This window comes from Pan paniscus, chromosome 6, assembly GCF_029289425.2.
Source record: "Pan paniscus chromosome 6, NHGRI_mPanPan1-v2.0_pri, whole genome shotgun sequence".
NCBI lineage: Eukaryota > Metazoa > Chordata > Mammalia > Primates > Hominidae > Pan > Pan paniscus.
In genome coordinates, this window is record NC_073255.2 from 28,568,026 (window position 1) to 28,581,038 (window position 13,013).

The window sequence follows — 13,013 nt, forward strand, 5'->3', positions numbered from 1 at the left end:
GACTGAGGCAGGAGGCTTGCTTAAGCCCAGGAGCTCAAGGCTGCAATGACCTGTGATAGCACCGCAGCTCTCTCATCTGGGTGACAGAGCGAGACCCTGTCTTACACACACACACCCACCCACAAAAAAACTATCACAGAAATAATACACAATATACTAAAGTTATATTTCTATATACTAGCAACAAAACAAACAGAAGTTGAAATTAAGAAAATAATACAATTTACAATGGCATGAAAAATGAAATTCTTAGGGATAAATCAGACAAAAGTAAAACTTTTATAATGAAAAGCATAAAACATCACTCAGAGAGATAAAATAAGACCTAAATAAATATACTGTGCTCATGGATCAGAAGACTCAATATAGCTAAGATGTCCATTCTCCTCAAATTGGTGTATACATTCAATGTGATCCCAATCAAAATCCCAGCAGGCTCTGTGTGTGTGTGTGTGTGTGTGTGTGTGTGTAGATGCTGACAAATTGGTTCTACGATCGAATGAAATAAAACTACAGTAATTAAGACAGTGTGGTATTAGTCTAAAGAAAGCAAATAGATCAGTGTAACAGAACAGAGAATCCAGAAATAGACTTGCATATGTATGGTTGGTTAATTGATCTCTGACAATAGTGCAAAGACAATTCAATAGACAAATGACAGTGTTTTCAACAAATGATGCTGGAAAAATTAGATATCCATATGCAATAAAATAAAATTTGATTGTTTCACATGTTATAAAAATAAACTCAAAAAGGACTATATATCAAAATGTAAAGCTTGAACATGTAAAATTTCTGGAAGAAAATATAGAAGAAAACTTTTGTGAACCAGGCTAGTTGGAGATTCCTTACATACAACACAAAAGCATGAACCATAAGACAAAACCGATAAATTAGACTTTATTGAAATTAAAAACTTTTGTTCTTTGAAGTACCCTTTTTAGAAAACAAAAAGACAGCTGTAGACTGGGAGAAAATATTTTCAAACCTGAAGGAGTTTTATCCACAGTATATAAAGAACTGTCAAAACTCAATAATAAATTCAGTTAGAAAACAGGAAAAAGCTTGAACAGACACCTCATTTAGGAAGATCTGGATGGAAAATAAACATAAGAAAAGTTTCTCAACATTTTTAGTTAGTAGAGAAATAAATGCAAATTAAAATCACAAGGAGATACCACTTTAAACATTTATACATGAATGTTTAAACTTAAAAACACAAACCATATCAAATGATGGTGAGGATATAGAGCAACTAGAACTCTGAAACCCGCTGGTGGGAATATAAAATAGTACAACTGTGTAAAACTGTGCGGCAATTTTTTAAGCACATATACAATTCTATGACTTGGCCATTCCACTCCTAGGTACTAACCCATGAGATATGAAAACATATGTCCATACAAAGACTTGCACACAATAGCAGCTTTATTTGAAACAATTCAAAACTGGAAGCAGTCCAAACACCTATTAAAACGTAGATAAACAAATTGTGTTATATTCATGCAATGGAATAGTAACAGCAATAAAACCCAACAAACTCTTGACACATAGGATGAAATTTATCAATCAAAATAATTATGCTATTGGAAAGAAGCTAGATTAAATGTTCATACTGTATGATTCTATTATCGTAAAATTCTAGAAAATGCAAACTAATATATGGTGACAGAAAGCAGAACGGGAGCTAGGAGGAGTCAGGTATTACAATCGGGCATGAGGAAACTTTGAGGTGATGGAAAAGTTTATCTTAATTGTGGAGGTGATTTCAACAGTGTATACATATGTTCACCCTTAACAAATTATACACTTTTGATATCTGCAGTTTATTGTACTTTAACCTTCAAGCTGTTAAAAATTAACCGGAGATAATTTTCAATTGTTGTGTAAGGTTTGCCACAAAGTGTAATATCTGCAAAGAAGCAGACAACTAATTTTTTCTTCTTAAGATTGTGGAAAAAGTTGTAATACTACAGAGAGCTATGGAATCTAAGGATTAGTTGACCAACGCTTGTAAAGCTACTAATCTGAAAAACACGTTTTCAGTTACCAAAGTTATTTTCTCTCTTCCATCGTGTAAATAGAATGTCGGGGTTCTTCTAATTTGGGTGTTTCTAAAATTTAAATCCACGTGAACAGATTAGGAAAGACCACGAAATCCTACGTCACCTCTAAAGTCACAGCTTGAAGCCTTGTGAAAGGAACTGGCCCTAGACCCCACCCCGGCCTATAAATCACCAGGGCGCAGCCTCAGTGCCTGGGGGTCGGCAGCCGCCAGCGTCAGGCGGCTCCCGCACGCTTCTTCCTAGGCGGCAGGCCGTGGCTGCCACGTGACTCCCGCTAACACCGGATGATGGCGCAGCGCTGTGCACGCAGGCGCAGTGTGGGGCCCTTGCGGTCGAAGCTCACGCGGTAAGCCGCTGCACGTGTGCTACGGCGGGCGGAGGGCCGAAAGTCCAGTATGTGGGTCCAGGGTCACTCTTCTAGAGCTTCCGCAACGGAAAGTGTGAGGTCAGTAGTAGTTTTTGTGGTACGTGCAGTGGTGGCCGCTTCAAGGACTATTTTCGTCGCTGCTTGCGTTTTAAGTCTCCAGTCCTGGGACGAGGCCCATTTCAGGGTTTTCTGTCACCTTCTAGCCGCCCGCCACCCCCAGAGGGGTGCCAGATGCCCCAGTTTTTGAGTGCATGCAGGCAGGCGAAAGTGGCTTGAAAAGATCTCCGGCCTGAATAATCTCCATGAAGACGCGGTCACGCAGCCCCCGCACTCTCTTCCCCTTCTCGAAAATTCTGTGCCATTTAAGTTTCAAAATCCCTTATAAAATAAGTGTCAGAGAGCTACGTGTACCCGTTTCTTCCAAATTTTCATCACGAAGTGGAGATTTGGACTTACCATTTTGTGATCTCTGTTTGCAGAAAGTGGGTACGGCATCAGTGCCTTCATAATCAGGGCAAGTCATTTTAAAATAAGATTTAAAAACTACTCTAGAAGTAGCTTCTTGGAGTGTGTGGAGAGATTTCCAAAGTAATTTTAACTTTTACTGAATTTAAGCCTTAATGCCTTCCGTGGGAATATATAGTCTCCCTAAAAGTTTTTACAGCTTTTCAGTCAGTTGAATTTAAAAACTGCTTTTTGACCAGTAGAAAAGAACCCTTGTTTTGGAGACATTTTCATGCCACTTACGAAAAATTTTTTTAAAAAATTAAGTTGTAACAAAGTAATCCATTTTTAAAATTTTATTTTTCTGTGATGAGGAGTTAATGTTTTCCTTTTCGTAATGAGAGAGCATTTGAAACTTTAGTATAGTGGTGTTCCTAGACAACTTTTAAAGCTCTTAAAAAATTGCGGTGGCTTAGGCCTGTAATCCCAGCACTTTGAGAGGCCGAGGTGGGCAAATCACAAGGTCAGGAGTTCAAGACCAGCCTGGCCAACATGGTGAAACCCCGTCTCTACTAAAAATACAAAAATTAGCTGGACGTGGTGTCACGCGCCGGTAATCTCAGCTACTTGGGAGGGTGAGGCAGGAGAATTGCTTGAACCCGGGAAGTGGAGGTTGCAGTGAGCTAAGATCTCCAGCCTGAGCGACAGAGCAAGACTTCGTTTGGGGGGGGAAAAATAAACCATAAAAAATCTGTGTTTTAATGTTCCTTCAACACTTATGAATGGAAAGTGCAGTATTCTAGTATATTGCAGATAAAATTACATAGTGTACATTTATTTTGGAATATTTTTGCATTTGATAAAGTATAATATGTAATTAAAATTATTTTTGAAGTAATAGGCAAAATTTTATGTATTTTTGCAGTCTTTAATCCCACGGAATCTTCAAAAATAGTAACCACAGTGCCTTTTACATAAAATAGACTACCAGTTTAAAGCATTTGTTCTATTGCTTGTCATGTTTCTCTTTGTTTACATTGTGGAATTCCTTTTTATGGGAGGATATTTTCTAAAAAAAGAATATGTACATTGTTTCAAAGTATTGATTTATGGAAGTGATCAAAATGTATATGAGTTCAGTATAAGTTTGTAAAAGTTTGGCTAGAGATAATTTTAAGGATAGAGATTATATATGATAAAATTGCATCTACTACAAAATACTCAAAAGAATTAGTTAGTGAAGGAAATATTGAGCTCATTTTTAATATAGAGTTTGAATTTTGATAACTGCATTTAGGACAAAACATTTGTAAGGATTGAACATGATGTAGTTTAGTCTTCATTCATTATTAATGGATGGATTATTATAATCTAATTTAAGGTATTGTTCTAGTTTTTCAGGAATTGTTCAAATGGATGAAGATACACATTACGATAAAGGTACTGACACTAAAAATTCTTTTGGGGTGTAAGAGCTAGATGATACTGATTAATTTCTAATTTTCCTTGTATTGTGATTTGATTTTAGTGGAAGATGTGGTTGGAAGTCACATAGAAGATGCAGTAACATTTTGGGCCCAGGTAAATAGCAAACTGGTTGATATCCCCCCTCACCTCCCCCAATCCAGTTCCTCCCCAACAAAAACAAAAATAAAACCCAGGAATAAATACATTTGTCATTCTCATTGCCTAATATTTATTGAATTATTTATCACCAGGCATTATTAGGAGACAAATGTTGACAGCTGTGACGTTACTTGACTCATATTATGAGTCAAGTATTATGCCCATAATACACCAAGTTTGAAAAAAGAAAATTGGCAAGATTGTGATTTCAGAATTCCACTCAATTCTAGGCTGCTTTTGCTGGAGTCTGAGAGCCTGTTGTATTTGTGAAGTTATAGCCCCATCTAGGGGTCTTTTATAAGATTGTTTCTTGAAGGAGGATAAGTTAAAAATCTCGGTCGTTTTTTCTAATGGCTTAAATTTGAGTTGTGGTATTTTTCTCAGTATAGAATTGGAAGCATGAATGAAACATTTCTCATTTTCTGTTGGGAGGGTGTCAGTTAGGTAAGGTTACTCAGTTTTAAATACAAAGCAAGCACTGAAGGGCTGTGTTCCACAATTTAAGAAGGTAAATTCCTCTGATGCACAGAATGACCTGCTAATTTTTGGTTTTGTAAACTATACATGATATGGAAGGGAAAGAAATTACGTTTCTCTATACTCCCTACAGCATGGGAACTCCTTTTGGTGGGGGGTGAGGTGAACTCGTAATGTGGGAAATAAGGAGAATATATGAGAAGAAAGTTCTAGAAGAATATGATTAACCCAGAGTTCTTAAATATATAGTCATGCATCACTTAATGACTGGGATACATACAGAGAAATGCATCATTAGGCAACCGCGTCGCTGTATGAACATCATAGAATGTACTTAGAGAAACCTGGATGATACAGCCTACCACATACCTAGGCCATGTGGTGTACCGTACCTCATGTTACTGTACTGAATGCTGCAGACAGTTGTAACACAATATTAAGTCTTTATGTATCTAAACGTGAAGGTACAGTAAAAACATATTATAAAAGATTAAAAAATGGTACACCTGTATAGGGCACTTACCATGAATGGAGCTTGCAGGATTAGAAATTGCTTTGGGTGAGTCATTGAGTGAGTAGTGAGGAATGTGAAGGCCTGGGACATTACTGTACACTACTGTATACTTTATAAATACCATACACTTAGGCTACACTAAATTTATAAAAATATTTTTCTTCAATAAACCTTAGCTTACTGTAACTTTTAATAAACTTTTGACTCATTTGTAATAACACAGCTTAAAACAAACATTGTAGAGCTGTGCAAAAATATTCTTTACGTCCTTATTCTAAAGCTTTCTTCTCTTTTTAAACTTTTAATTTTTTTTTACTTTAAAAACTTTTCGGTTAAAAACGAAGACACAAGATCTTCAATATCACTGTCTTTCACTTCCAGTTCTTGTCCTACTAGAAGGTCTTCAGGGTCAGTAATGTGCATGGAGCTGTCATCTTCTGTAATAAAAATGCCCTTTTGGAATACCTTCAGAAGGACTTGAGGCGGCTGTGCAGTTAACTTTTTTAAATAAGTAGGAGTACACTAAAATAAGAAAAATTATAGTAAAAAAATATATATACACACACACCAGTGACATAGTTATTTTCATTACCAAGTATTATGTACTGTACATAATTGTATGTGCTGTGCTTTTGTGAGACTGGGGCACGGTAGGTTTACACCAGCACCACCACAAATATGTGAGTAATACATTGTTCTATGATGTTACAATGGCTAGGACTACACTAGGCAATAGGAAATTTTCAGCTTCATTATAATCTTACGGGACTACTGTAGTGTGTGTGGTTCATTCTTGACCAAAATGTCACTATGTGGGGCATGGCTGCACGTAAAAAAAAATTCTAGAAGGGTGATGTTATAGAAAACTTGGGGCAAATTCGTGTGTCTGCTTATGCACATATATTTGGCAAATTTGTTTCTGCTTATGCATATTCTCTAAAGGTTGCTCACGTTCTGGTTCCATGCCCATTGTCTCTGTATTAGTGACAACTGCATCACTCTCAACAGTGTCCCAGGGTGGATGATAAATTATATTTAAGCTTATTATATAGAAACATCATTTATCAGTGTAAAAAGATTTTCTAGACTAGTGCTGTCTAGTAGAAATATATGAGCCATGTAAGTAATTTTAAAACATTTTTGGCAGCCACATTGAAGAAACTAAAAATAGCAGGTGACATTTTAATAAGTACATTTTATTTAACTCAATATATCCAAAATATTGTTTCAAAATATAATTAGCATAAAAATGCGAACAGGATAGTTTATATTTCCTTTTTAGTATTGTCTTTGAAATCCAGTGAGTATATTAGACTTACAGCATATCTCCTTAGACTAGCCATATTTCAAGTGGGTATTGGCTGTTGTATTCACTAGTGCAGCTCTAGACTTTGATTTCAGTTTACTTTATTTGTGAATATGTTGATTGAATTTGGAGCAAATTCAAGAGTGAGCAGTTTTTTTTCTGTAAAGGATCAGATGAGTATTTTACCATTTTTAGGCCATACAGTTTGTTTTGCAGCTATTCAATTCTGCCAACATAGTGCAAAGCAGCCATAGACATAATGTGAATGAGTGTGTGTAGCTGTGATGCAGTAAACTTTATTTACTAAAACAGGCGGCTGTAATTTGCCAACCTCTGAGTTAAACCATGAAGTTGAGGCTCTTGTAGAAGAACGTTTAAAACAGGAAACATGCACATGAAAAGATTAAACATTAAAACTACTAATGGTATATAAATGAATATTGTGGTTATTTCAATAAGCAAAGTGGCAAATTTGGTTGGCGTTATTGTGGGATATAGGCATAGAGAAGACTAGAGATTTGGAAATATGCGTAGGCAGATTAGGATGAAAATCTGCTCACGTGTATTCTCCATTTTTTTTTTGCCCTGTGGGCTTCTGCCTTATAAACCACTTATCAGCAAACACTTCAGATTGGATGAGTGGCAGCTGAAGGAATCTGACATATTTGACTCCACCTGTTTCTTTGAAAGAACAAGCTTCTGGTCAGGCATGGTGGCTCATGCCTGTAATCCCAACACTTTGGGAGACCTATGTGAGAGGATCGCCTGAGCCCAGGAGTTTGAGACCAGCCTTGGCAACATAGTAAGACCTTGTCACTACAAAAAAAAAAAAAAAATTAGCCGGGCATGGTGGTGCATGCCTGTGTTCCCAGCTATGTGGGAGGCTGAGGGTGGGAAGATTGCCTGGGCCCAGGAGATTGAGACTGCAGTGAGCTGAGATTGCACCAAACAAACAAACAAACAAACAAAGAGCTCCTATTTGTTTTAGTCTGTATAGTGAAAAAATATAGTTATATGGAATATTTTGATTCCAGGGTTTTGTTCACAAAGGCTGCTTCTATTGTTTCTCAGGGTCAGTTTAAATTCAGTTCCTGTTCTATGCTGAGACTTTGATATTCATCATGATGTTCTTTGAACTGCTCTTTCAGAGTTTTTTTTCAGTCATCACGGATAATCATGTTCTTTCTAGCATTATTGAATATTTTGTTGGTATATTTCTCTACAACATATATATATATTTAACATTTTATTTTGAAGAAACTTTGACTTACAGGAATGTTGCAAAATTAGTACAGAGGCTAGAATGTGGCTCTGTATACTCTTCACCCAGCTTCCTTTAATGCTAATGTGTTATATAACCACAGTACAGTGATCAAAGCCAGGGAATTAACATTAGTACAATGCTATTAACTAAACTACAGCCCTTATTTAAATTTTAGCAGTTTTTTTGTCTCTTTGTGTTCCAGGATCCAATACAGAATCCCAAATTGTATTTAGTTGTCTATCCTTGGTTTCCTTTAACCTCTGAATGTTCCTCAGTTTTTCCTTGTATTTCAAGACTTTTGACACTTCTGATGAATATTAGTTATTTTGTAGAGTATCTTTTAATTTGGGTTTGTTTGATGATTTCTTATGAATAGATTAGCAAGAGTTGCACAGAAGTGATATTGTAGTCCTCTCAGTATATCATATTGGGGTTTCATGATGTGATATACCTTCTTATTGATGATAACCTTGATTCACTTGGGTAAGGTGGCAACTTCCAGGTTTTTTCGCTGTAAAGTTACTCTTTTCTTTTGTAATTAATTAATGTTTTAGGAGACTTATTGTGGCTGTCTAATCCAGTTTCTGTTCAACTTTTCACCCACGAATTTTATTGTTTATTGCTCTAGTGCTTGCCTAATGATAATTTTCTATTCCCCTCATTCCTTCCACATTTATTAATTGGAATTCTTCTATAAGGAAGAGCTGTCTCTTCTCTGCCATTTATTTATTCAATTATTTATATTAATATAAACTCAAGGATATTTATTCCGTGGGTTATAATCCTATGCTATCATAATTTATTTTGTTGTTTAAATTATTCAGCCTTGGCCATTGGGACAAAGTTCACCAAAGAATACAGATTGGTACTTGTCCTTAAACGTCTCCTATTCTTTTTTTGAGCACTTTTTTTTTTTTTTCAAGACAGGGTCTCCGTCACCAAGGCTAGAGTGCAGTAGTGTGCTCATGGCTCGCTGCAGTCTCGAACTTCTGGGCTCAAGCAATCCTCCCACCTCATCTTCCTGTGTAGTTGGAACTACAGGTGCACACTACCATGCCCGGCTAATTTTTTGTATTATTTTTGTAGAGACAGGGTTTTACCACATTGCCAAGCTAGTCTCAAACTCCTGGGCTCAAAAATGATCCTCCCACCTCGGCCCTCCAAAGTGCTGGGATTACAGGTGTGAGCCATTGCAACCCGTTTTTGTTTGTTTGTTTGTTTGTTTGTTTGTTTTTAGCATTTCTTTACTTTCTGGCGCCATCAAATGTTCCAGGATCATCTTTTATTTCCCAGTTTGAGCTCTGCAATCAAATCAATCTTTAAGGAATCCTTTCCATATGATTTAATTATATTTGGTATCTTGTTTGAATTCTACCTAATTTGAACACATTGGGAAGTAAACTTTTTCTATGGCCTAGTCTCATTTCTTATAAATAACTCATTTAAATTATGAAAAAATACAGACATAAGAAGTTGATTTAATTTCTAATGGCCTAAAATCTTTTAAGTTTATCATGCTTAGAACCCTCAAGCGTGTAACACTGTAAAATAATATTTTACTGTATCTTATACTATATCTAATCTTTCTAGAGTATCAATAGAAATAAGGATATCATGAAGATTGGTTGCTCACTGTCTGAAGTTTGCCCCCAGGCCAGTTCAGTTTTGGGGAATCTTGACCCAAACAAGGTGAGCCATATTCTTGAATATAATTATTTCATTCCTCCTATCAGCTTTCCTGTGTCTTAGATATTTAGTTTTTGGAGTTCCTGGTATATTTGAAAAGAAGAGGCTGATTTTTTGGAATTTGTATAAACTACTGTTATGGTAAATTTATTAATTCAAAAATACTTATGGACTGAATATTACTCAGTCTTGAAATTTGACGTAAGCTACAACATGGATGAATCTTCAGGACATTAGCTAAATAAGCCAGTCACAAGAGGACAAATACTGTTACGGTTCTACTTGTATGAAGTACTTAGAGTAGTCAAAATCAGAGAGACAGAAAAAGTGAGTGATGGTTATCAGGGACTGGGGGAAGATTGAGGATGAGGAGTTACTGATTAATGGGTGTAGAGTTTCAGTTTTACAACATGAAAAGAGCTATGGAGATGGATGATGAATGGTGGCGAAGGTTGCAGAACAGTATGAATGTACTTAATGCCACTGAACTGTATACTTAACAATGGTCAAGATGGTCAATTTTATGTTATGTATAGTTTACTACAGTTAAAAATAGGAAAAGTAGAATTAAAAGCTACACTATTCTAGCCAAAAAAACAAAAGTGAAGAAAACGTATGTACTGTCTGCCATGTACCTGGCACTGTATTAAGCATTAAGTATGCAGTGGTGAACAAACTAGATTCCTTGCATTTGACTTTGATTCACAAAAAATTTGTAAGATGCATCTTTATGCAGAGCAATTTGGCTTTTTTCTTTTTTACTGAGTTATAACTTGTATACAGTAAGGTATATATCTCTTAAGATCCTAAGTATATAGCTTGGTGAGTTTTTACATGTGTATGTATCCATGTAACCACCATCCAGATCAACATATGGTTCCATCATTTCAGAAAATTCCTTCGGGCCCCTTCTCAGTCAATTCTTAGTCAGTAGTTTCTCCATCAGAGGTATAACCCTCATTCTGATACTATCACCATAGATTCATATGTCTGTTCTTAAATCATGGAGTATGTAGTTTATTGTATGTATCTGGCTTCTTTTGTTCAACATAATTTCTGAGATTCATTTATATTGTTGTGTGTATTAGTGTATTGGTAGTCTGTTCTTTTTTAAGCTATTTAACATTCGTTGTATAAATATAACACAATTTATTGATCTGTTCTCCTTTGATGGGCATTTGGATTTTTTGCAGTTTTTAACTACTCTGAATGAAACTGCCGTGAAATCCTTATATAAGTCTTCTGCTGGATGTATTGACTCATTTCTTTTGCACATATATCTAGAGTAGAATTGCTAAACTGTAGGGTAGGCATGTTTCTGCCAAAGTAGATACTGCCAAACAGCTTTGCAAAAGTGTTGAACCAATTTACATTCTTATCAGCAATTTATGAGAGTTATAGTTCCTCGATGTCCTCACCAGCCCCCTGCTTTGCTAGTGTACTGAGGTTGTGTTTTAATATTTTTATTAGCCCTTTGGAAGGGGTCTTGTGAAGTACCTATTCACATCTTTTCCCCATTTTTAAATTAGGTTATTTGTCTTGATTGATTTGTAGGCATTCTGTATGTTTTTTTCACTTTAATTTTCATTTTTGTTTCTACCTCTTAAAGTCAATGATAAAGTCACAACTGTAAAATGAATGCATTTAAAAAATAAAAGATATATTTCAATGACAAAAAGTATGCAGTGATCATGAAAATCTACTGTACACTTTGCCAAGGCCAAAGAATGAAAGACAATATGAAAAAGCCAATCTTCAAATATATCCTCAACAAAAACTCCCTCCTAAATAGTAAAATTATCATTTAAGAATATTTGTCTTTACACATCTAAACAGAAGCTCTAACCAAAAAAAAAGTGGGGGAAAGGGCAGATGATAACTCTCCACAAGTTTTCCAGATATAAACATGTGGTCACCAGGAATTCAAGATTAAACTTCTAAAGCAACATTTAACTCAAAATAAAGTGAACATTTCTGACAGGTGACAACAGTAGTATGAAACTGATTTTTCCTTTCCTAAGTAGAAATGAGATGGGGCATTTCCCTAATCATCTAAGAATAACTGTAGAAATACTCCCAATTCTACCACCCCACCCACTGGTATAAAACAGATACCTTCCATGAAAGTATCTTTCACATTACTGAAATATCCTCACTTACTTGGGACAATTTCATGCTTAGATGAGTATAAACACTTGTTTTTAGGTGTGTGGAATTATTGGAGCTGAGATTTTTGAAACAATATCTGAATCTTAGCAGCGATATAATAATCCTTTCACTATACATTGATTGGGCTTCCTTAACCAAATCTGAGCAACTACTGTAATAACAATGCTGGTGGTAGTCCATGATACTCTCAAATTTTTTCCCTTTAAGAAATGTATAATCCATGTAATACTAGTAAATATGTTACATTGTACACCTTCTTAACAAAGAATGTCTGTTTTCAGGCCTTACTAGGAAAACAAACAGACAAACAATGGCAGTTACTGCCTGTTTTTATCACTGATAAGCTACAATAAAGCTCAAATGATGGATGGTTTACGTGTGTGATATTAAGTACAAAATGAAAGCCATTATAATTTTACCAAAAGAAACACGAAAAATATGGGAAGAAGTGAAATGAACATGGCATGGGTCCCAAAGATTACGATATGTTTCAGAACAGGATTTTGAAAACAAACAATTTCTGTGAATATTTCTTATACTAGAAAGATCCAAAGCAAATCTAGGCAAGCTTAGCCCTACCTTGTCAAAGATAAATACTCAGATAAGTTGGAAGTTCCGTTTGCTAAAGTGCATCTGGGATCATATCTACCCTGCTACTTAGAGACAGCCAGGAAGGTGGCCATCACTCATGCTCATTCACTCTTTCTGTGTCTTATCAAGAGTCACACGTAACAATTTTTTTTTCAAACCAAATGCTTTATACAGTGAACTACAGGAAAAACAATTCTAAATACACTTTTAAAATGCTAGAGAGTTAAGATAACCTCATTAAAGAAAAAATACTGAAAATGTAAAGGGTCCATACAAAATAAGAGCTGTATTAAGTGTATACTTTCTATTTTAATAATTCTCTTGGCTGTGCTCTTAAAATGAGAGAAGCAGATATTTTACTCATGTCTTCTGACAAGAGATTCAAAAGCAGAAGTAGCAGGACTGTAAAATTTCATAAAATTTGTGGGCTTTTTTAAAGCTAAATTATTCAATATCTTGTACTGTTTTGCACCCATATATTACCCCGGAATATATGTACAGCA

General features: G+C 35.6%; 1 protein-coding gene across 4 annotated transcripts in view; it reads left to right on the forward strand.

Annotated features, from left to right (window-relative positions):
• The first annotated feature begins 2,175 nt into the window (after window positions 1-2,175).
• Window positions 2,176-13,013, forward strand: part of STK31 (serine/threonine kinase 31) — a 128,994-nt gene continuing 118,156 nt past the window's right edge. The window contains exons 1-4 of one of the 4 annotated variants that reach the window (XM_008960039.5): window positions 2,176-2,511; window positions 4,271-4,317; window positions 4,406-4,458; window positions 9,655-9,753. In XM_008960039.5, the coding sequence (XP_008958287.1) occupies window positions 2,462-2,511; window positions 4,271-4,317; window positions 4,406-4,458; window positions 9,655-9,753 (249 nt within the window). In that variant the 5' untranslated portion in view covers window positions 2,176-2,461. The remainder of the gene's footprint in view (window positions 2,512-4,270; window positions 4,318-4,405; window positions 4,459-9,654; window positions 9,754-13,013) is intronic. The other 3 variants (XM_063605647.1, XM_055115782.2, XM_063605646.1) reach the window with 3 other exon arrangements.